This window comes from Balaenoptera ricei, chromosome 18 (genome assembly GCF_028023285.1).
Source record: "Balaenoptera ricei isolate mBalRic1 chromosome 18, mBalRic1.hap2, whole genome shotgun sequence".
In the NCBI taxonomy this organism is placed as follows: domain Eukaryota; kingdom Metazoa; phylum Chordata; class Mammalia; order Artiodactyla; family Balaenopteridae; genus Balaenoptera; species Balaenoptera ricei.
Genome location: NC_082656.1, coordinates 49,324,318 through 49,348,655, shown reverse-complemented (window position 1 = coordinate 49,348,655; position 24,338 = coordinate 49,324,318). Strand labels below are relative to the sequence as shown.

Genomic DNA, 24,338 nt, shown 5'->3' with positions numbered 1-24,338 from the left:
TAACAATTCACATAGAAAAGCTGTGAATTATCACAACTCAGTTGGCTCCTTTGCATGTTATTTTTACGAAACAAAGGTAATGCAAAAAACCTTTCCAAATATTTTCTTAATGTTAAAAATTTATAGTCAACAAAGAAGTAATTTTTTATCTCATCATTCCAAATCTATGGGCTTTATATATTTTAACACTTGAAGTGGTGCTTTTACATGAAGTATTAGGGAACAAGTATGCATGCAATTTTAGCAATGTTTAATGGATCAGTGACTGTTTAGAGACTTGAAAATAATGACTTTTATTGCTTTTTACTATTGACAGCATTTATGATTTCTCAATAAAACAAGTTAGCAGTGTGACAAACATAATAAAATATTTTTTCACATTTTTCTGCTTACTTTTAATTTTAGCTTCTTCTTTACTGTAGTTTTTGTCTTCTCCCTCTATAAACACTAACTGAAGGTCTACATTTTCATATGGTTAGGCTAATAAATACAGAATATAAAGATATCTCATGAAGGAAAATTCTAGAAGTGCCCAAACCACGAATTTAAGTTGTAATGAAACCTTAAAATTTCTGTTCTCATTACTTTCCATTAAGTATTTTTCATCTGCTCTCTCTTTGAAACTCCTCTAACTTTAACACCTCATTTCAATTACTGTAAAATCTTCACTACAGTGTGGAATGGAAAAACATAGATAAACATGCTTTTCCAACATACCTTCCAGACAGTATCTATCGGTGTCCTCGTCTGAGAATCATCTCATGAACATTTGGTGAGAACAAAATTTTTAAATGGTTTCCTGTGAAAAATGAGTGTCATTTTTTAAAATTTATATATCTTCTTGGACTTTCAAAGTCCATGTTTAGTATTTTGCACACTCTAAAAGCCCCGCACTAAAGTTAAATGATGTCTTGCTTTAAAACTGATATCTTTGACTAAAAAGTTAAACTAGCACTTAACTTTAATACTAGTGTAGTTTTTGAGTTTTTTAACATTTAATCTGCTGTAACTAATTCATATTAACAAATGCTTAATACTTAAGTGCTGGGGCCAGAAAAAATGCAAAAGACATGGTATCTTTTCTAAATAATTCATACTCTCATGAGATATAGAGAAACATAAATAATTCTAATAAAATACATATTGAGTTAATTCCTATTGATAAAACTGTGGGTGTCAAGGTGTTGTTCAGGGATGGTAGGAACTATAATTCAAATTTTACTTATATAAAAATATGAAATATTTATACATTTAAATTTTTATATGAAGCAGGAATAATTTTAACATATTAAAATATGGCTATATCATGTGTCTACATTCTCTTTATTTAAAAACTAACATACTCTATAAACATTTTAGGTAGCCAAACTTTGAAGTTTTTCCAGTGTAACTCATTTTTAGATTTGTTGTTTATAAGAACTCACTAGTATACTATTGGGAACATACATGTTCCAAGGCATAAAATTAATTTAATAGATTAAATCTGAAATTTAGAAAATTTGATTTTTTTCTCAAAAGCTATAAAAGATCTATTGTTCTCTTTTAATGAATAACACTTTGATCTACTGCTTCTGAAATGTAAACAAAGTACTTTCAGAACACAAACAAAGCAATGAATTCCAATTGCATGATTGGTGAAGATTCATTTAAGTCTACATATGTAAGTCTAAATCTCTGAGAAACCACATTATTGACATATTTTATATAATTTTTGCAAACAAGAGAAATAAATATTATGACTGCTTCTGAGTATGGCTTTAAACAGATTCCTAAATAATATTTATTAAAATGGAAACCTGGTTCCCCTTGTTTTACATCTGAAATAAATATACTAAATCCTAAATACAATATAAACATTGTATAGGAGGAGTTGATAAAGAGTGAGAAGTGAAGAATGTAATGAATTCACAAATGAAGTAATGAAGATCCAAATTATGGTGGTGGGCAAAATATAAATAGGAAGGTGCATTTGAAATACAAGGGTAATCAAACTGCAGGGCTTAGAAAATAGTGGTTGGTAATTTGAAATAGATAATCTGGGAAAGAGATCCAGGCTAGAGTACAGGATGATGAGTTTGCCTTCCTGCTACTGGTTTTGATATGACAACTGGGCTTTTAGATAAGAGTTGAAGAGTACCCATCTAGGTAGACATAGAGCTGGAGCTTGAATGTGAGGCGATTTGAATGTAAAGTCTAGACAAGAGACACAGCTTTGGGCACCATTAAAGTCTTATGTAGAAAATATAGAATATCTTTGCATAATGTTGATATTGTCATTCTTCTGAAAAGGCCAGAGTATCAAGCCACCCTCCCTCCACCCCAAGAAAAGATTATGATAAGTAACAAATGCAACATTGGGAAGCAAAGTATGTTCAAATGGTTATGAGTTAACAGATTTCTCTCACTTTGCACCATCCTTATTTGTAATGAAGAACCTAATACATATTTTTTTTTAAATAGAGAAAACATAATGTAGCTTTTTTTACGGCAGTTAGAAAGGATGGATTACTCAGCATTGAATTTTGTCCATTAAAGTGAGTGTAATAAAACTGGAACAAAAAAATTTACAGTGCTGTGTTATATACATAAAATTAGAATAAAGAATGCTAAAAATACATAGTGGTATATTAGATAATTCATATTTTGACTTAGTTATTTTGCATCTTTGTTGATTCTGCAGATTTTACCTATGACAAACTGTCAGTTCAACTTTGCATTAAGAGACATGTATTTTTCATGATACTGTTTTGTATGGCAGTATGTTGGATACCAGTCCTTTCAAGTAATCAAACTACATTGAATAGAATCATAAAAAAATGCAGCAATCATTTACTGTCATTGTTAGCTTTTCCCTCTAATGCATTGATATTCTTTGCAATCATTTGAACAGTATAATGCACTCTTATTTTGATGAAGGGAAAGTAAAAATTACACTTATTTTTTTAGACTTGGTAAGTAAAGAAAAAGTGCTCATATAATAGTGTTCTGAATTATCACAACAAGTTTGTGATCTGCCAAAATAACACTAGTCTTATTTTAAGCTTTAGGAGCTTAAAGTACCATGATTTTTCAATACATAAGGCATTTGGTAATAGAGTCATCAAGAGTCTGGTTAGAGTTACAGCATTTAGAGAATCCTCATCTGAGTACTGAACTCCTAAAGAACAGGACCTGTTAAATAAGCCTGATGAAGTAGTGAACTCCTCATTCAGACACCTTGATGCTCTCTATCAAAGACTGGATGAGAAAAGGCAAGCTTTATTATCCAAGCTTACAACTTAATATTTTTATACTGTACAAGTAAATTACCTTAAAAAGAGATGGAACTGAAGTCTGTCCAATTGAAATGAATCAGGGTTATTAAGATAAAACAAGCATTCCTGGTTGAACAATTTGGTATTGTCCAAGTGCAACTGAGAAATAGCCCTGAAATTAAGTAGTGTATAGTCCCTATGGTAGGAAAATAAAGATTTTATTATAAAGTAGTTTTGACATAATCCTAGATGAGTTCCTTAAATTCATAATGTTTCTTGAAATCTAACCTTAATTCAGGATATAATGATCTACATAGTGATATAACTTAATTTATTCATGTCACAATTGCTAGCGATGGGAGAATAAGGCAATACTGACAGTAACCACAGCCACAAGCTACTAATTTTAATGGAAATAGTGGCCTATGTTACAATGACCCAGGGCAGAATTTCACAGTGGGCATGAAACATACATATATCAGCATTTATCTTCCTTCTAAATATATGCACATTTATTATACTTAAGATGCTTATTTGTAGAATTTTTGTGTTTATATTTTGAAATTGTATTAAAGAAATTTGGCAATCTCATGGGATTTAATATATGCTGAAAACTAACTGAAACTTAAACATAAATTGTAAGTAAGTCTAGAGTGTTCAGATATTTCCTGAAATTCTTTGTGTATACAGAGACAGAAAGTTTATAAAATGCCAAATTGTCTGTTAACATTGCATATTTTTGTGATAGCACATTTTGTCTTTTTTTCATTACTTTTCATTTTAGAAAGCATTTAGTGTCTTACATTTATTATTTTCTGTGGCTGTTTTGTTGATATTTTCCTGATCGATTTGCAAAGAATTATGTTTGTTTCCTTGGAAAACATGCAGTATAATAATATTGCTTCAAATATTGCAAGATACCAGATTTAACCAAAACTGAACTTAGCCAGTCACCACTACTGAACCAAAGATTCTGAAAAACATTACAAAGATTGTCTGATTTCTAGGTGGCTTTAATAGAGAGGTCTAGAATTTTTTTTCCTTCTCTTTCTTTTCTTTTTTGATAGCTCATTAAATGGTAACAATTCCAGCAGTATGGAGCTATAATATTTCCTAGGATGGTTACTTCTGTCACATTGGATCAAGTGATTTGATACAGTCATTATTCTGAAACAAGTTTAATATAAGGATTAGACTACTGAAAGTTACTGTCTTTAATTCTGAGAAGGTCACCATATATCATGAAATAAGATCATCAATCTGTAAGGAATATCTATGTTTTATTCCTGATAGAATCAAAGTATGCTAAGGTAATACAAATAATTTCCACTTTCACAAAAATATATATATATTTTAAAAGAGCAAAACAAATCCTTTACAATTGTGAAAATAAATATTCTGTGATTTAAAATAACTTATTCCATTAGTAGCAAAACAGAGGTTTTTAAAATTTATTTTGATATAGTAAGACAAGAAATATTGTGCTGGGAATTATGCAACTTGGTTTTGCTGTTTCTGTGAAATGCAGGCAGACTTCCAGGAGCACTCACAAGGCAGCATTTGGCTTGGTGAGTTCCACAAGACGCAGAGTTGGGTTATCAATCTTTTCTGTGTTCTAAAAGAAAGCAAACTAAGATATACTGAAACACTGTAAGTCACAAGAACTGAAATATTTACCTGTGACATTGACCAGCACATCCTTCTTATAAAAGAAGGAGTATTTATTATATATTGTGGCACAACAAACTACTTTGAAACTTCATGGTTTACATCATTTATTATCTCACAGTTTCTGTATGTGAGGAATCTGGGAGTAGCTTAGCTGGGTCCTATGCTTCGGGATCTCTCTCAGGCTGCAAAAAAGTTTTGGCAGGGGCTGCAGTCATCTCTAGACTCAACTGAGTCAGGCTCTACTTCCAAGCTCAGTCATATGGCTGTTGGCATGCCTCATGTCCTCAAGGGTTTTGTACTGAGGGTCCCAGGTCCTTGCTGGCTATTAACCAGAAGCCATCATCAGTTCCTTGTCACGTGGACCCTTCCTAGGGCAACTCAGTACATGGTAACCTACTTCATCTGATCAAGCAAGTGAAAAGATCCAGAGAAAGAGTGTCTGCCAGCAGAAAGTCAGTTTTTTATAGTCTCATCTTGGAAGTGACTTTTCATCGCTTTTGCCATATTCTCTTCACTAGAAGCAAGTCACTAGATAAAGCCTACACTTAAAGGGGAGAGGTATCTCACAAGGATGTGACTGCCAGGTAGCAGGGGGCATTGCTAGCCATCTTAGAGGATTCCTACCATAGAGAGCTATGCAAAAAATAAAATTGTCAAGTTACCTGGTGAGAATGGGATCGGACCAATGAGTATTATATAATTCAAATATTTTGTAAGTTCAGGAATGTACGTAAAGGTAGACCAGATGTCCACATCAGTCTTTGATGGAAACCTTATCCCTGGTTCATGCTTTAATGGGCATTTGCCAAAACTTGCCTGATCAACTCTGTTTGACAAACACTCAACTGATTCTCATATTCTTTCTTTAGATATGATAATTCTGTCAACACACTTTCTTGTCTGTTTGATAATCTGTCTCTTTAATCTGTCTCTGCACATCTCTGAACTGATCCCTCATGTATTAGTTGTAGAGTTTAGTGCACAATCTTATTTAAGAGTTCTTGTATAGCATGTTAGTGTTCTCACCCACATGTGGTCTAAATGCTTGATTCCACTGGATGAGATGTAAAGCAAAGCTATTCCCCACAAAAGTGCCATTTCTTTAGTTAAAAACAATTCTCATACTTATTGAAAACATTTGAGAGCTTTCACTGAAGTTTGACATTTGTTAAGTCTAGCACTAGACCAGCATTTTGGTTCAGCATTGTATAAATGTTAAATCAAGCTCTAGATATTTAGAACTTTATTCATTCACAATTACTTCTCTAAACAAATATAATTTTATTAAAATTACTGTATTAGTCATGCTATAAAAAAATAGAGAAACATAAAAATGCTAAACTTTTAAAAGAAAGATGATTTTTTTCTGCCAAACTTAAAAGAAAATAACTAGACTCTGATAAGAGCTGCCCTTCTAATTGCCACCTTTGGTTTGTTCTCTAGAGATAACACATACATTTTTTCTGAAAACTCAATTTATTCAATGCAGATTTTGCTTGTTTCCTGCAGTTCTAAAGGATACAGATGCTTGATTTGAAAGATCCTTGTTTCTCTTCTCTGCAGTATCTTATTTTTATCAAATAAGGCATCACTTTTTTATGCTTCATTTTTATTAAGCATAGTAGACAATTTTTCCATCATCACTAAGGTTCAGATATACCCTCAAATGATTTCCTTCCATCCCTGTGCCTTAGTCTTCGTTCTCCCAGAAATGAATAGAAGAATGGAGAAAGTAATAAGAGATTCCATTGTGCTTCTCTTTGCTGAAGTTGGGAGGTCTCACCTTCCAATCAGGACAAGGTAACCTAAGTGCAAAGTACCCCATTCTCACTTGATGGTACATTAACCTCTCTGATGGATTCTCACTTCTTACTAATGAATACTTGATTAGAACACACACACAAAAATACTTTACCATAGTAGACCTAACAGCAATATAATTTTTCTTTATTTACAGGAACAAAACAAAACTTTAACAATGTCTGTGTTCTGCTTTTTGTTTTTGTTTTTCATAAACTTTTAAAAGATAACCTGTGCTTCAAACAGCTAAACAGAACAATAGTTTCTTTATACCAGCAAGTGCACATTAGCATACACAGCCCTCACTAACTAACAAGTAATACAGTTAGGTAGACTTCATAAACTTTACAATTGTAAATTTACCATTCAAACATAATGGACCAATAGACCAGAATCCAGCTTATATGCATACCCTCAGTCCAGTAAGTTTCATGAATCTGAACCTGGTTTTTCTGAAGAACTCTATTAAGAAAATCACTAAGCATCATCTTACTATCTAATACTTGAATAAGAATTCTCAAAACCTTGCTCCTAAGCAGAAAACATATTTACCATGAGAATACTTCCCATATAATCAGTGAAAAAGTGTATGTGGATAGTGGACAGCGTAAATCTTCAGCTAGTTATGAATAAATACCTGATATTGGTGATGTATTAAAATTTCATTTCACTTAGGCAAACTTTTATTTTTTAAATCTACATTTGAAAAAGTTGTACTTATAGAAAAGTTCAAAAATATTAAAACTCTCATATGCACTTTACGATGATTCATTTATTGTTAATGTTTTATTCCATGTGCTTTATAATTTGCTCTATCTGCATAGTATTTTCTGAAGTATTTGAGAGTGAGATGTATAAATCATGGTTCTTTACCTGTTATATTTACCCATACGTATTTCACAGGGTACTTATTAAAAATAAGGATGTTCTCTTATACATAAACACAGCATATTTATCAGCTCAGTAAATATTTCATTGACACAGTACTTTTATTCAAACTGACATTGAAATTCTAATTTTGTCATTTGACCCAATCATGTTCTTTATAGCATTTATAGCATTCCTGAATCCAAATTAGGATCACATTATATTAAGTTGTAATTTCTCTTTAGTCTTTTTGATCTTGTGCATTTCCTTGGCCTTTTTAAAAAAATTGTAAAATTGACATTTTTGAAAAAAACAGTCTTAAGAGAATGTTTCTCATTTTGCATGTGATGTTTCCTCATGATTAGACTCAGGTTGTGTATTCTAAGCCAGTATACTACCCAAGTGACTCTGTGTTCTTTTCAAGGTATAATATCCAAAGGCGCATAATATCCATCTTCCCCTAATTTTGTAATGTTACTTTGATAGTTCCTTCTGTATGTATTTACTGATCACTTGCCAGGTTCCAGGCAATGTTCAAGGTGGTAGAAATACACAAAGTCATATGGTATGTTACCTACTCTTAAAAAGATTATAGCTAGACTTTAATCAATTTCTCTAGGATAGCAAAGCTGTATAAGTATTGGCATAGTGAAAACAACTTAGGAGAGGACAAGAGTTTGGATCCTATGACAAGTGTTGTAACAACACTTAGGTCCTAGTAATACAATGTATGAGATCCAAACCCTATCTGCATGAGTATAGGCTGATCGTTCACAACTAAAACATTTTGTCAGAGGGCTAATATTTTAACATTAAGTATAGACTTGCCTGTTCCCCGTTGAATAGACAAGCGGTAGATAGTTGATGATGATGATGTTTTAAAAATCAAATTTTCTTGGTTGTAATCATGGAGATATGATTTTAAAAACATTAAGTTCTTAAATAGATATCAGTTCATAGAACCACAGGGTCTAGATTTCTACCCCAATTGGGGAAGATCCTTGAGTTACAGAATAAAAGATCTTTAATACCCACTAAACCAAAATTATCTTAACCTTTGGTAGTAAATTCCTCTTTGCCCACAGACAGTATCAACATCATAGTTGAGCCTGAAGCTCAGGCAAAGGGACTCTTTAACATACTGACAACAAGAATGTCACTTCTCAGGAGAGCTGAGATACTTTAAACTGATCTAGCCATTTGGAAAATGTATTTTGCCCAGGGCTGGAGTTGGCGAAATAACTCCAACCTGGCTAAGAGTAACCATAGCCATCTGTACATCTTCAAATGCCTTCTCTCCACATTCTTCAGCTCAGCTTTCATTACTGGTTTGTCTGTTTAGTTTCCCACTTAAAAAGAATGTGTGATTAGATCAGGCTGCCCAGCGATGATTCCTTCTAGCTCCCCAAGAACTAAAGTCTAGTTCCACCTGCTTCAATTTGTCAAATTGTCAAAGTTCAGGTCTCTCCCCTATTAGTGTGCTTACCTAGAGTCTAATACAAAGTTTCTTCACATGTAAAGGACAGGGATTCACTTTCATTGTTTTTGTCTAAACATGTGGTTACCTTTTAACCTATATATCATAACTTTAGATAATCCTCTGTTCTCAGACATGTTTTAAACTAGACTATGTTCTCTCATGCACTTTCTACTTTGAAGAAAACTGAAAAATATTTAAAAGCAGTTCTCAATTATAAAACTATTTTTGTTTGCAATATTAGCTGCAGTCAAGAGCTTTACTTCATACTAGCCTTGTAATAAACGTATTATCTACTTTGATTTCAAATGAGCTGGACCATGTTGGTCTACTAAGTAATCCATTATCTACTGCTTGTACTAGTATGTTTGGCTTGTATAGACAGAATACCCTGGTTGATGTGCCTTCTTACACATAGTCCGTGCCCACTCTCTAGAATGGCACTGGGTGCTTATAGAGAAAGCATTCAAAAGGGATCTGGGACTCAGTCCTCTCTCACTTTGACCCAGCCCCGTGGGCCTCAGGTTCTGCAGCTATCACCCTGAAAGACCTAAAATTCAAAATCTGTTGCAACTTTTTCAGTTTTAACTTTTTCATTATATTTGAACACAACCTTGACTATAACTTCTGGAAATCACTGATACTGTTATTATCTGCATTTCATGAGAAGAAATGATATTTACCCAGTATTCTCTTGTAACAGAGCTTGTGCTGAACATCAATCTCTCTTAAAATATTTCTCATGTTAAATGTAGACTTTGTGTCTCTGCTTCTTTGCCTCAGCAGTGGCAGAATGTTCTTACTCTAAATATAAAATTATAAAAAAAGCAAGAAACAATATTTTCTTTAATTAGCTTCTTCCTTTAGGGGTTTTAGAAGAAGGGTTATGACTTGACAGAGATCCTTCCCATCTGTTCCTGTTTGTTTGCTTTTATTTTGACTTCCTTTCGTTGTCTTATCAAATATCACATGAATCATTAACATTTGTTTTCATCACTTGTTTTGGTTTCCCTTACTTTATATGATTAAGACATTCTGTTGAGAGAAGCTCAGGGTTACTATATTTCATACTGACCTAATATTATTTAAGTAAATATTAAACTTTCTAGATGTATGATCTTATATGTTTGCCCTCTGTTATGTTCATATTTTCCTCAGCTCTGGAGGAGTGAGATATGGGCACATGCAACTGTTTTGTGAAAGCAGCAAACTTCATTAGATTACAGGTGTCTGGATATAAGTTTTGAACAGATACCATTCTTAATAAAACTACTTTCTAACAGGAAATGTAATTTATTAAGCCCTTTGTGCTAAAGACAAGTAAGAGATCCTTGTGGATGTTTTTGCAAGGGAGTTCTATTCAAAACTGGAATATATACCTATTTGCCTACTGAGTAATACTTTTCAGTAACATACTCCCTTGTTAATGATTCCACTTAGTTTTCATACAATGAAAGCATTGGATTTCTGGTGTCAAGTAATTTGAAATTATTCCAATTTGTATGCCATCTTCTAATATAAAATCTCATCATATATTGTGATTGTTATTGAACAAACATCATTAGTTTTTTAAAGAAAATGATCAAGCTATTCAATACTTTAGTTTTATATATGGAATAAAAGCTAAATTATATATCTGTCTATATGAATTAGATGTTACAAATAACTACATATAACAATAGCTGCAAAAACATTAAATCAGTGTATACGTATAACTGAATCACTTTGCTGTACACCTGAAACTAACACAACATTGTAAATCAACTACATTCTAATATAAAATAAAAATTACATTTAAAACAGAGCAGGGGCTTCCCTGGTGGCGCAGTGGTTAAGAATCCGCCTGCCAATGCAGGGGACACGGGTTCGAGCCCTGGTCTGGGAAGATCCCACATGCCGCGGAGCAGCTGGGCCCGTGAGCCACAATTACTGAGCCTGCGCGTCTGGAGCCTGTGCTCCACAAGAGAGGCCGCGATAGTGAGAGGCCCGCGCACTGCGATGAAGAGTGGCCCCCGCTTGCCACAACTGGAGAAGGCCCTCGCACAGGAACTAAGACCCAACACAGCCATAAATAAAAATAAATAAATAAAAATTAAAAAAAAAAAAAAATTTAAAACAGAGCAAACTTAATTCACGAACACAAAACAAAACAGAACTGGAAATTTTGTGACATTCTGCATTTCTCCCTCCTCATCCACAGCTAACAAATAACAGATAGAATTTTTATATTTAATGGCCTGAGTTGAAGATTTCAACTTTAATGTTAAAACCTGAGATTCATTTTTATCAGGAGTTTAAAATTTTTTCTTTAACTGTCTGTAGATCCAAATCTGCATAATAACAGTAAGCAGCATACAAAAATTCACACCTGCAATAAACTATTCAGTGATCTAGATACTTTCTTATACACCAAATTAGAGCTGTAAACAACAAATCACAATGAACTCTGGAACTATTAGGAATTTGTAATCTAAATAGTTTCACTCACTGCCTACTCCCACATGCTTTTAATTAGAAGAGACTTTTTAATTAAGTACTCCCATGCACAAAGCGTCCCTTGATGATTTTTGTCATATCAGCCTCCCTTACGAAAGCAAATAATCATTGTGTCAACGGAAGGTATTTTCTCTGAAACCAAACTATAAGAATTTTAGTTCTGATTTCGAGTTGTTCAGTTGAGGCTCTGCATACTAAAAGGAAACCTCTGTTTTCTGAGAATATGGTGTGGAACAGATTCACAAAGCAAGGAGACTGATGGTACCAAGGTGTCCAAGAGTCAGTCCCTTACCTCTGCAAATCAGAGACAGGGTATTTCCTCCAGTGATCTTGCAATTGCTTATTAGAGGAAGTGACATAACAGAATAGATTTGGGTTCACACAAATATCTAATCACTGCACTTCCATTCATTAGTTCTTTGAAAATGTGCAAGATAACTTAACCTTTTTGAGCCTTAATATCCTATTTGTAAAAGGCACTAAGAATACCTATTTTGTTGAGTTGTTAAGAAGTTTAGATTTAAAATCTATAAAGTGCCCTGAACACAATAGGTGCTCAGAAAATATTAGCTATACTGTTGATAATCATTATTGCCTTTATTGCCAATTTACTTGATCTTAAAAAAGTTCTCATCCGTTTGAGATATCAAGGAATGATTGTTTCATAAACCCTGCTCAGCATCAGGAAAACCTATTTTTCTGTGGCCAACAAATGCAGAAATAAAGACAATATAGGAAATGGTGAGTAGGTGTGAGATTATCTAGTTAGAAAGGAAGTGTAATGCACAAAGGGCAGCCATTAAAACAAAACATGAATAAGCCTCTGAGTTTCCAGATGCAAACAACACACCTCTGAATAATGAAGTCTTAGCCATGAAAATACTCAGGGATTCCAATAATCTCCATCCTGTGCTTGTTTTTACAGGGCCTTCTCTAGGGCTCCATCACTTTGCCTGCTGTTTGAAGAATAGGGGAAGGAAAGATTATTGGCACCATTATTACATAACATAAAAAAACATGGCACAGTTTGAATTATGGGCCCATGTATTCTTCCTAGCACCCTTGCCATTCAGCTTGCTCTCAGGTGGTTTGTTATCAGAAGCCTGAGATAAACCTACAGTCCCATAACTCAGAAGCGTGCTGGTAGCTCTCTGGGTACATCCATATGTGGTTATTTGCTGTGGGTTGGCGGGCCAATATAACTTCTCTGGACCAACATAAAATTACTTTAAACTTTTCTTTCTTACAGACTTTGAATTATCCATAAGTATGTTTTAATAAAGATGACAAAATTATATGGTAGAATTGCCTTGAAAGTTAAGCTCCATAGACAAAGGGAAAGGGAGTTACTCTCTAGGGTCTGTCTATGCCTGGTATGTATCTGTTTCCAGGTAATTCTAAGGCAGATAATCTCTGATGTCTAAGTATTATTTAATCATGGAAATGCCTTAACTATAGCAGTTGGGATCTATTTTATAGCTGGCATCTTTAATGCTTGATGCTTTTGTCCATCTGTTAGGAACATTAGTCAAAAATTTAAAGAGACATTTATTAAAAGTTGATTATTATAGTAGATCAAGTACTGAGCACATAAATATAATGTATATAATTTTTATAAACATGCTTTGTATATGATCTAAAGGATCTTATAAAATAATTATTCATGCTATAATTTTAATTAATACATTTTTATTTTAAAATTTAGTTTCAGACAGACTTAAAAAATTTCTAACATGCTAAAGGGAATTATTTTTAATACGTAAGCATAAGTAATTGATTTCTCTGAAAGTTTAACATTTGAGACTGCATTAAAACTTTTAAGGCAAGCATCATGCTGAAGCATTCTCCTTCTGATACTGATGGGAAAAGAAATATGGCTGCTGCTTTCGTGGGTCTCGCCATGTAAGAAGCTTCCCATACGTAACTTCAAAGTGAGACAAAGTGCTATGGAGTTAATTCTTAGGGTGCTTGTGTTGGAGAGTAAGTAGGAGACTCTATATAGAGAAGTTTAATAGATGGGAGCAGCAATGTAAGCGGGGAAAGAGGAGGTACTTATCTTGAGGCATCTAGAAGGAATAACAGACCTGAATACTCCAAAGCAGTGCAGAGCTCGGTGTGCCATATGTAGAATGGCACACCATTCTACGTAAAGGAGAGCCAGGGTCACTGCCTGAGGGAGAGGGGTAACATATAAGGTTAGAGAAGAAAGTCAGTACCAAATTATATAGCACTTGGGTGAAGAATTCGGCTAGTGGACCTTTTAAAACAATGATTCATACTTAATGAATGATTTCTATATATCCATTCTTTGCTACTACATTCCTTCTACTTAATATGCTATAGACATCACAGAAGATTAGAAAACAATGTTTCAAGACTTTAATTTTTTTCTTTAACAAATTTTTTTTTTGGGGGGCCGTGCCCTGCGGCTTGTGGAATCTTAGTTCTGCGACCGGGGATCGAACCTGGGCCCCCAGCAGTGGAAGCGAGGAGTTCTAGCCACTGGATCACCAGGGAATTCCCATAATATTTTTTCTTTAATGTACAAAGATTTTTTAAAACTCCATAGACAGAAATGTTAATTTTGAGAAAATAATTTCTTTTCCACAAGTATTTTGAAGGACTTCACTGAATAAAATTTGAATTTGGGGGAAATTGAGAATGTTTCTCTCCCCCCGTCTAATCCTAGGAAACATTGTCTATTTAAAAAAAATAAGAATGAGAATGATATCCTCAACTTAAGTGAATACATGATAGAAATATTGAGATACTTGGAAGGAGAGAGAAGTAGGGATAAATTAAATAAGGACTAAAAATTAGAAAATTTTGGTTAAAAGCATCAGTGTTCTACTTCTTTGGTTATTTCTATTACTAAATTTTAAAACAATTTAGTTGCTTTTCTTAGTAAAAACTTTAAGATCAAAATTATCTTTTAAAAGGTCCAGTTTTTAGCCACATGATACTAAGAATATGAAAGAAAAGTTTCAGTTTATTTTTATAATATTAGTTTATTAGGTTTATTTATCTACTTTGTATAAATCACATGAAAACTATATCTGATTTATTCATTCATTCGTTCATTCAAACACATTTTATTGAACATATACTGGGTGCTTAGACTACATTAATAAGCCAAACAGCATTCCATAACATCCTGGAAGTAATAGTCCAACTGTACAAACTAGGCTAAGCTAAAACATGTTGTAGGGGCTTCCCTGGTGGCGCAGTGGTTGAGAATCTGCCTGCCAATGCAGGGGACATGGGTTCGAGCCCTGGTCTGGAGGATCCCACATGCCGCGGAGCAACTAAGCCCGTGAGCCACAACTACTGAGCCTGCGCGTCTGGAGCCTGTGCTCCGCAACAAGAGAGGCCGCGATAGTGAGAGACCCGCGCACCGTGATGAAGAGCAGCCCCCGCTTGCCACGACTAGAGAAAGCCCTCGCACAGAAACGAGGACCCAACACAGCCAAAAATAAATAAATAAATAAAACATGTTGTAGGAATATAAAACTTAGGCACACCAATATTTCTGCGAAGTAGAAAAATAGTTTGACATTGGTTTTAAGTTCCTTACTAATTACTGTATCTACCACAGATTATATATAAGCACTCAATTAGCTTAACGTTGAAGGTGAAATCTGCAAATATTTAGACTCTCTATTTCCTAAATTTACTGTAGGCTATTTCTATTTCCTTATGTTTTAATTCTTGAAGCTATCATTTTGCAAACATTTACATTGCAATATGCATTTAAAAAAATGTTTGGAAAACTTTACTTTTCTGATTACCTTCTACTGTAGATATTAAAACGTGAAATTTAAACATATTTTATACAAATATTTCCAAGGTTTAGAGCACACCACAAAGTGGACAGTTGGGAGAGTGTTACATTTGGGAAATAGGCTTATGTTTTGTTTTGTTTGTCCTCTGGATTTTTAATGTCTTACTTTTGCTTCATTCAAGTGGGTTTATTGAAGATTTGATTTACTTTTCTTTTTCACATAGCTGTGTGTTTCTCAATAGGTAAAAGCTGAGTAATATATTAATATTTAATTGTTCATTTAATCTCACTTCATGGTGGAAAGACTATATAGTTCATTGATATTGATGAAATAACCCAAGTGGCTTTCACATAAATAGCAACAAATGTGCACAACAGTTACATTACACGGTATATTTAACAACATCTCTAAGAAGTAAGATGGGAGCTCAGTCTTTCCTGATGGAGATATATCTGAGTGCATTCAAAGAAAATTTGGTTCTGCAAGCTTGGAGGAAGTAATTGTCATTCAACAGAAATCAGCTAGCTTTGCATATCAGTAAAACACATACACACACTCATCTATTTTCTGAGTGCTCTGTACTGATATCAAAATAGCAAATATATATTTATGAGAACTAGAAATGTTGTATTCTTTTCAGTCGCTTAAATTCAATGTAATTATGAAATTAACTTTGAGAATATGTGAAAAATGTTACTTCCTAAATAAGTGAAGATAGAATAAAACCCACAAATTTTATATCAGGCTATGTAGTTTTTATATTCACATTTGTCCCCCAGATGTCATATAAGTAATTATTTTTTGTTGTTCATTTTTAGATGGAAGACTGTATTTGAAAACTACTGTCATGTACTGAATCTTTCCTGTTGAAGAAGTCCATGTTATAGTAAAGAACTTTGCAGTCAGACATTCGTCATTGGAAAGTTCGGGAAAAAAATAAAGTCCTTTTAAGGGAACTTCCTCAATTTTGTGTATTAATGTTCTTTAAAAGTTTAAGTATTCTACAAAAAGAAAAAGTTTCCTTCATTGATTTTCACCTGTGGTTCATACCAGAGACCTGAGAATGTTTGTAAATGTACAAGTATCAAACTTCTTACAGTTAATAATTGCAACTTTGCTGCTGGACACTTGTATATGGAGTCAAAGGCAGGTCTCAATAAGACCTAGCTTTGTTTTTTTAATGGAATGAACCATTTTCCTCTTCTGAAAATTCTGTATCTGAGCACATCAAGAGACGCTTGTAGCACTGGTCACCCAGACTTACAGAATTATGTCCTCCAGAAACCAGCAGGAACACTTGGAAATGAACTTGTAGGGGACATAGAGGATTCCTAAAAAATCAATAAATCAAAGAGTAATATTCTGTTACATTCTATTTTAAACTCTCTAATTGTGGGTTTTCTCCTGAAGATTTTTGTTCATGTACTTTCCAAAAGACCAACAAATGGATATTGACAACAACCCCGTGAAATAACATTTTGCATACCTGAAAAGAAGCATTGGAGATAAGCCAAAAGGTTTCACCGAAGGTCTTTTTTCCTTAAAAATATATAAACGTAACATGTTTTCATTCCAAACTGGTAGTGGTATATAGAATTTAAAATGATCATTATGCTTCTTCTTCAAACTGTTGGTCACATGTACAGTATATAAACATAAAACATACAAGGAAGGTATTATGTATGCAGTAGTATACTAGAGTTTAGGAAAATGAAAATTTTAGAAAATACGTTTTGTCACCCTGTTGGTCAGAAAGACACCTTTCTGGTTTTAACGCATGCAGGCATGTAAATATTTGTCTGGAGTCACAGTATTAATGAATGAGATCTTAAGCATCTGGTGACATCAGAACTCTGTGTCAGCCACTTTTATTTGTATATTGAACCCTAGTTAGTGCCCCAAACTGCACTATTGAGAATGGATTGTGGCTGAACAGTAAATCGAAACACCAGAAATATTTTTATATGTTAATGTCATATTATGTTAATGTTGCTGAAAGACAAAACCTAACAAACCCTGGATCCTTGATGTATCAGTCCAATACCATGTAGCGCTGAGTGATAAAGTTAAAATGTGTTGTGCTTCCCACCCTGGTCAGAGGGAAGGGTGCCTACGTGTTATTTTCACTGTCTTTTTGAAAGTTACAGTATGTGTTTTCACTTTTGTGCAGATAACTGGAAGTCAAGCTGCGAACAGGGCTTATTACACGCTGAAGTTACCTTCTCTTTGTTTTTACATATTTGGAGTTACACCTTTAAAGACTGATACGTGAATCAGTATATTTGCTGGACATTTTATGATTTTGCTGTCATCTTACAATTTTATGATCATAACATTATTTATTACCATAAATAGCAAAATCTTAAATGACCAAGAAAACTAGCTTAAAAATGTTTAAAGATAGTTCTCATTGGTTATTAATGATTTGAAAAGAAATTAACATTATAGATACACTGGCACTAAGCTTCTATAGTTTTTTAGGTCTTCCTTGCAATACTGGAACATATTTCTTTTGTGTAGCTCGCTATTAACCAGCTAAGACCATTTTTAATGCAATAAAAAGGTTATATATACAGTTCCTATTTTTAGCGTGCTTAAAAGGGAGCAATATTTTTATTTAAAACACTGTTAGTAAATGCTTTGTAGAAACTTGGTTTTCTAAGCATAGTTCTTCCATAACCTTCTTTGTTATTTGAGCACAAGAGATTCTATACCTTGTTGTATGTATCTCTTGTTTTTCCCTGTATGCAGTCTTTAAAGGATTACACTTAAAATCAGAGGAACTTGTGGCAAGCTTCTGAATCATACATTTTCTGAAAGTTTTTTTAAAAGCCTACAACTTCCATAAGTAGTAAAATCAGCCATTGCTCTGCTTCTTGCATAGAGTCACCTATTAAGTAGGTTAAATAGTTTTAAAATACATACTTTCCAGACCTTTGAGAATGTTTTAGTGTTTGGTTCGCTATAAAAGGAAATTTTAGTAAGGATTAAAGAAAAAAGCTATCAGCTATATGCTAAGAGAGAATCTTACTAACATGTTGTAAATATTGCAAGTCATGAAATGTTATTTTAAGTCTGTAACTTAAGTTTTTTTCCCCTTTATTAGTTATACAGGTTGGTTTAAAATTTGTTTTTTGGTTTAAACAAGTAAAATTGTGCCCATTTTATGGTTTCCATGCTTTTGTAATCCTAAAATTATTAATGTCTCGTTGTTCTGTATTATAACCACATTTGCGCTCTATGCAAGCCCTTGGAACAGAACATATACTCATCTTCATGTAGGACCTATGAAAATTGTCTATTTTTATCTATATATTTAAAGTTTTCTAAAAATGATAAAAGGTTATTACGAATTTTGTTGTACAAAATCTGTACAAAAATCTGTTTTTACATCATAATGCAAGAATTGGAAATTTTTCTATGGTAGCCTAGTTCTTTGAGCCTGGTTTCAATGTGAGAACCGCGTTTACTGTTATTGTATTTAATTTTCTTTTTCTTTTCAACAATCTCCTAATAAAACTGTCTGAAATCTCCCTGTGACTTTATTTACAGTTCTTCTTTATTAAATTTTGTGAAATGCGTAGCATAGAAGGAATATTCACTTTCTAATGGGAGGCATCTCAAAACAACATAAGTCAGCTCTTTACAATGTGAAGGGAACAATGCTCAATGATTTTATTTAACATGCAACTGCTTCTATCTCTAATATGAATTACTGTGGTGAAAAACATCATAAAACACACTCTGTAGTTATTGTTTAACAAGCAGATTTTCCATATTTTGTTTCTTGCCAGCTAAGCAAACTGCCCACATATACATGATTTATTTATGTACATTTCTCAGTTTATGAAGCTGTTATTTGTACCTTTTTCCTTTATATTCTTATATTCCCATGATTCTTATTTCACAAAGCTTTGTGCTGAATAATGTAAAGTAGACATGTTGATAGAACAAAATATATTATTCCCATATCTATAAGAGTGTAGATTTGTAACTCTAACTCAGTGTTTTGCTTTCAGTCTCTATCATTGGAAAAAAATGCCTTTAGTAACTTTGCAATTCCAATAGCCTTTAATAATATATAAACGTTTTAATCAATCCAAAATGCAGCACTCAAAGAAATATTGGGTTACTATCTCTGTGAATACTCTAAACATTCCCAAAAGAATGGAAAATGAATTTTTTTCTGTCTAAAGGGATTATTTCAATGAATTAACAAATTATGATTTATCCCTAATAAAACCTCAAATGTTTATGTGACCATTACAAACACATTTTTGTCTTCTGTCCTCATATGTTTTTGTCAGTTAAGACTTGTACTAGAACATCATAACAGCCTCTGGATGTTAGCAGCATTTGGTGATGATTTAAGGTTTCTCCCCATGTGTTTTCATTGGCATTAGCAAATTTACAATATGAACAAAAGTTATTTATTACTAGAGGAGAGTAAATTATAAATAAAAATTACATGGATTGCATTTTTACATATGGGAAGTAGGGATGTTAATAGAATTAAAATATTATTGTAAATGGCATTGTAAATATATCACTTTTCCTTATGTGTAGGCTTGGTGCTAACATTTATCTTTCATATGTACAACTGGTATATAAAAGCTGAACCAAACCTCATTTATTCCTTTAAACAGATTCATTAATAAAGCCTCTATTCTGCACAAAGCACTGTGCTAAATGTTGTAATGAATGAAAACATAGCTGTTTTCCCAGAGGAGCTTATAATTTTGTTGGAATAGGAAGTCTTACTTTCAGCAAGAGAAGATTCACTCAGCATCTTCTAGACTGTCGTGGATATAGAGCTAGTATCAAGAGGGCATTGGCTTAGATGCCTTCCTACTAAGTGGTAACAATCTAGTGACCCATTTTGTACCTTCACCTTCCAGCGACTAATATAAGACAGTTTGGGGGTCAGACAATTCTGTAGAGGTTGAGAAAGGGGATGGGTACATTTTCCCCTAGGTAGAACACCATACTAGTTATTCTTTCCATGTTATTTTTCATGTATTTCAGTCACATCACTCTTCTTACCAAGGCTTACAAACTTTGTTTTAAATAAGTAGCCTGTTCGCAAAAATCATCAACAAACAATAAATTCCTAATATTCAGATTATTGAGTATAGAGTTACAATATTCAATTCTTATCATCCAGCATCTATGTGGCTACGGTAAGTAATGGCCTAAAATGATTCAACCACAGAGCATAAATTCCTAAACGCCAAATGAGTGTGTTAGGTAATGAGTGACATTTGTAGTGGAAGCATCATTTACATGTATAGGTTAATAAGCTAGAGATTTTGGCTTGAAATATTGCATCTGTTAGGACTCCTTTGGTTGGCTGTAACAAAACGAATTCCTGCAAGTCTAAAGAGCAAAAGGAATTGATTACAAAGACAGGGGGGTGCACATGGAACCTCAAGCCAGGATTGCAACCAACCCCCAGGGACCAGGGTTCCTCTTCAACTTTCATCTTTCTGCTCCTCTCAGTGACTCTGCTTCTTTCTCCTCTCATTGCAGACATATGTGTTCCTCTTGGTTCCTCTATTATTCAGGAGCATAAGACCCCACCCACCGAAGTGAACCAATCATTTTCTCTCTCTTGTCTTAAGTCAGAATCCCTGAGTTCTAATTGTCTGGAGCCAGAGCACATGGCAGTAAGGTATCTTGGCAGTACAAATAGATGAATCTGAGGAATTTTAGAAACTACTGTGTCCAATTAAATTTGAATCTCTGGGGATTGGGGCTGTGGCATCAGGATTTTTTAAGTTCCTAGGGTGATTCTAATGAGCAGCTAAAGTTGAGGACCACTGTCTGGGAGGATGGCAAGTATTACATAGAAAATGACTAGTGGGCCTTCTGTTGTGAGGTAAGGGGGGTAGTTGGAGTGAGTGGGGGCCATTGTGAGCTGTGCAGACACTATAAAAGCCAACCAATAGTTCTTTAAAATCATAAAAATTACATAAAATCTATACAATAATTCATATATTTTAAAAAAGTAATTCTAGCATTGTGAACCTAATTCTGAAATGAATATGAATTTACAAACCTCCCAATCAGGTTTAATAGAAGTCACATTATTTTTTCTAGATAAAATTATTGATTAATATGACCTTAGAACTAACTATACAGGGAGGTAAAAATTCTATTTCAATCATTACTGAAGCTTCCTCCCTCTGAATGACCTCAGTCCAAACATTTTTCACAGTCCATACCATTTGGGGGGAACCCCTCGAGTTTTCATGCCTAGAATCTAGTTTTCGAGAAGCTGTCCTAAGCCCTTCCCTCTGGAGAGACTCCAGGTTTGTGGGAGAAAAAATTGACACAGTGTGGTGTAATTCTCAATGTGGAGGAGAGGAATATTTAAGACAATTAATTTGTAATTGGGAAATGTAAAGTCATGTGAAAGGAGGTAATATTTCTATGCTTTATTTGAACTGGTAAAATGTCAATCAACACAAGTAGACTTGTGATAAGTTTTGCATATAGAATGTAATACCTGGAGCGACCATTGAAAGTGCTGTTATCAATATATATGCTCTATAAGAATATAGATAAATCAAAATGGAATTCAACACTGTAGCAAGATTAGTTCCCAGATAAAAAGTAAATATTTTAGGGTAATTCATCAAGAACTTTAAGATAACTTTGCTAGTAGTTTCCACCTCTCTTTGGCACTTTGGCTGCTCTTTCAACAATGCTAATTGTGTGCCAAACTTTTGTCTACTACTACAGATTAAGATAAGTTGGTTGATACATCTCTAGCACAATGCATCTCTATTTTCTACTTATTGGGTGTACTCACATCCAATAATATATTTCAAACTGATTTTTTTTTTAAAAAAGTAGAAACTGAAATGGTAACTATTAAGTTGTTAACATTTGTTTTTATTTTTTTAATTTAATTTTTATTTTATATTGGAATATAGTTGATTTACAATGTTGTGTTAGTTTCAGGTATACAGCAACGTGATTCAGTTATACATATACATATATCCATTCTTTTTCAGATTCTTTTCCCATTTAGGTTATTACAGAACATTGAGTAGAGTTCCCTGTGCTATACAGTAGGTCCTTGTTGATTATCTATTTTATATATACAGTAGTGTGTATATGTTAATCCCAAGCTCCTAATTTATCCCTGCCCCACCAACATTTGTTTTTTAGGAATCCCATTGTTAATTTCTACCTCTACCTCAAGTGTGGGGAGCTGATGTTGATACCGGTCAGTCCTTTTTTACTAACTCATCTTTCTAGATTTACAAAGGAAAAGAGTATCCCATTGAGATGGATCTTTTTTTTAAGTCCATCTGGTTGTTACGTGCCTCGGTTCATTTATGATGAATGTCTTTTGGCTCCTTCCATTAATAAATTTTGATGCTTCTTAGTATATTCTTTACATGCTTTGCTTTCACTTTTCCCGCAGATAACTACTATGAGATAATAGGTACACAACAGGGTCTAAATGAAAACGGGAAAGTTCTTGGAAAATGAAGTTCCCAGCAATGTCAACAGAACTGGTCAAGAATGGAGAATCTGATCAAGGAACCAGCAGGCAAATCATCTAACAGAATAATGTATTTTTAGGGGAGAACAGTCAAGATGGGGGTGGTAGAAAATTCTTAATTGACTAACATAAATGATGCTTTAGCATCTAGATTTGACAAGTATTTAAAGCTATCTCTAGATTTTGGGGACACCGCCTCATCCCTGGGGAATTTTTCACCTGCAGTTGCCTCAGTGTAGCTAAATGTACGTCTATTTTGGTAGGTTACTTAGGAGTCTTCTTTTATCTGCTGAGTATTCAGTGTTAGGTCCAGGGGTCTTCTGCTTATTCTTGAATCTGTACCACATGTATCCATAGTAAGCACTTAGGTATTCTTTACCCCAACAAACACCTCTAATGTTGAAGCATTGTTCCAAATGCAGCCAACCCTCCTTGTACCTTTGTCAGAACAGTGAGCCAGGCACACATTTCTACCAGGTGAAATTCCAGCCTGAGATAGACACTGGTCCTCTGTGTCCAATAACCTCAGAACCTCTGAGTGGTCCTCTTGAGGTCTCTTTAGATTTTAGATGAGAGACAGATACCTGTCACCTCCTATGGGTGATTGGAGAGGATTGGACCTGGAAAAAGCCACAGCCCTCAACAACAACAATCTGTTTACCTCAATTCTTTACCCCATATCTTTCATCTCTTTTACAATCTGTAGGTGTATGGACAGCTGAGGCCACAAAAGTAGTTTTCAGATAGCTATTTGCAAGCTCTGCATGATGACCTTGCATCTTACCTTGGAAGGTGGTATCCATTTTATTCATTTATTGATTAATTTATCAAAAATTACCTTTAAGATTTTGGAGATAATTATAGACTAAATGCAGTTATAAGAAATAACAAAGAGGCATCCCATATACACTTCACACATTTTCTTCAAGGATAACATTTTACATAAATATAGTATAGTGTCAAAACCGGGAAATAAACATTGATATCATGTACCAACTTTATTCAGATTTCATCAGATTTACATGCACTCCTTTGTGTGTGTGTTATATATGTTTAGTTCTGTACAATCTTATTGCAAGTGTAGATTCCTATGAGTGCCACCACAGTCCAGATACAGAATATTTCCATCACAGGGATCCCTCAAGCTACCTTTTTATAGCTACAATCACTAACCTCTCTCCCTACCTTTCTGTATAAGTTAGGGTTCTCCAGAGAAACATAACCAATAGTGTAAATACACACACATATAGAAATGTACATGCTACCAGGCCCTATAGAGTATGTAGATCCTTCAAATGCCCCCACCCCTATTCCTCCAGTGGACCCTGTGGCCTGTAGAAAAGGAGTAGGTGAAACTCCCTCTGATGCCTGGTATATAGTTGGGTCTAAGCCACCCACATGGATTGCAGCTGCTATTCAGCCCAACACATACCATGTGGATGGAAGAAAGAAGGAACTGCAGCAGCCAGTGGGCT

The 24,338-nt window shown here is 34.0% G+C and overlaps 1 protein-coding gene across 1 annotated transcript in view; it reads left to right on the top strand.

The window, feature by feature from the left end:
• Positions 1-18,880, top strand: part of DACH1 (dachshund family transcription factor 1) — a 412,554-nt gene extending 393,674 nt beyond the window's left edge. The window contains exon 11 of the mRNA XM_059902726.1: positions 16,166-18,880. Within this exon, the coding sequence (XP_059758709.1) occupies positions 16,166-16,203 (38 nt within the window). The 3' untranslated portion in view covers positions 16,204-18,880. The remainder of the gene's footprint in view (positions 1-16,165) is intronic.
• Positions 18,881-24,338: the final 5,458 nt, after the last annotated feature.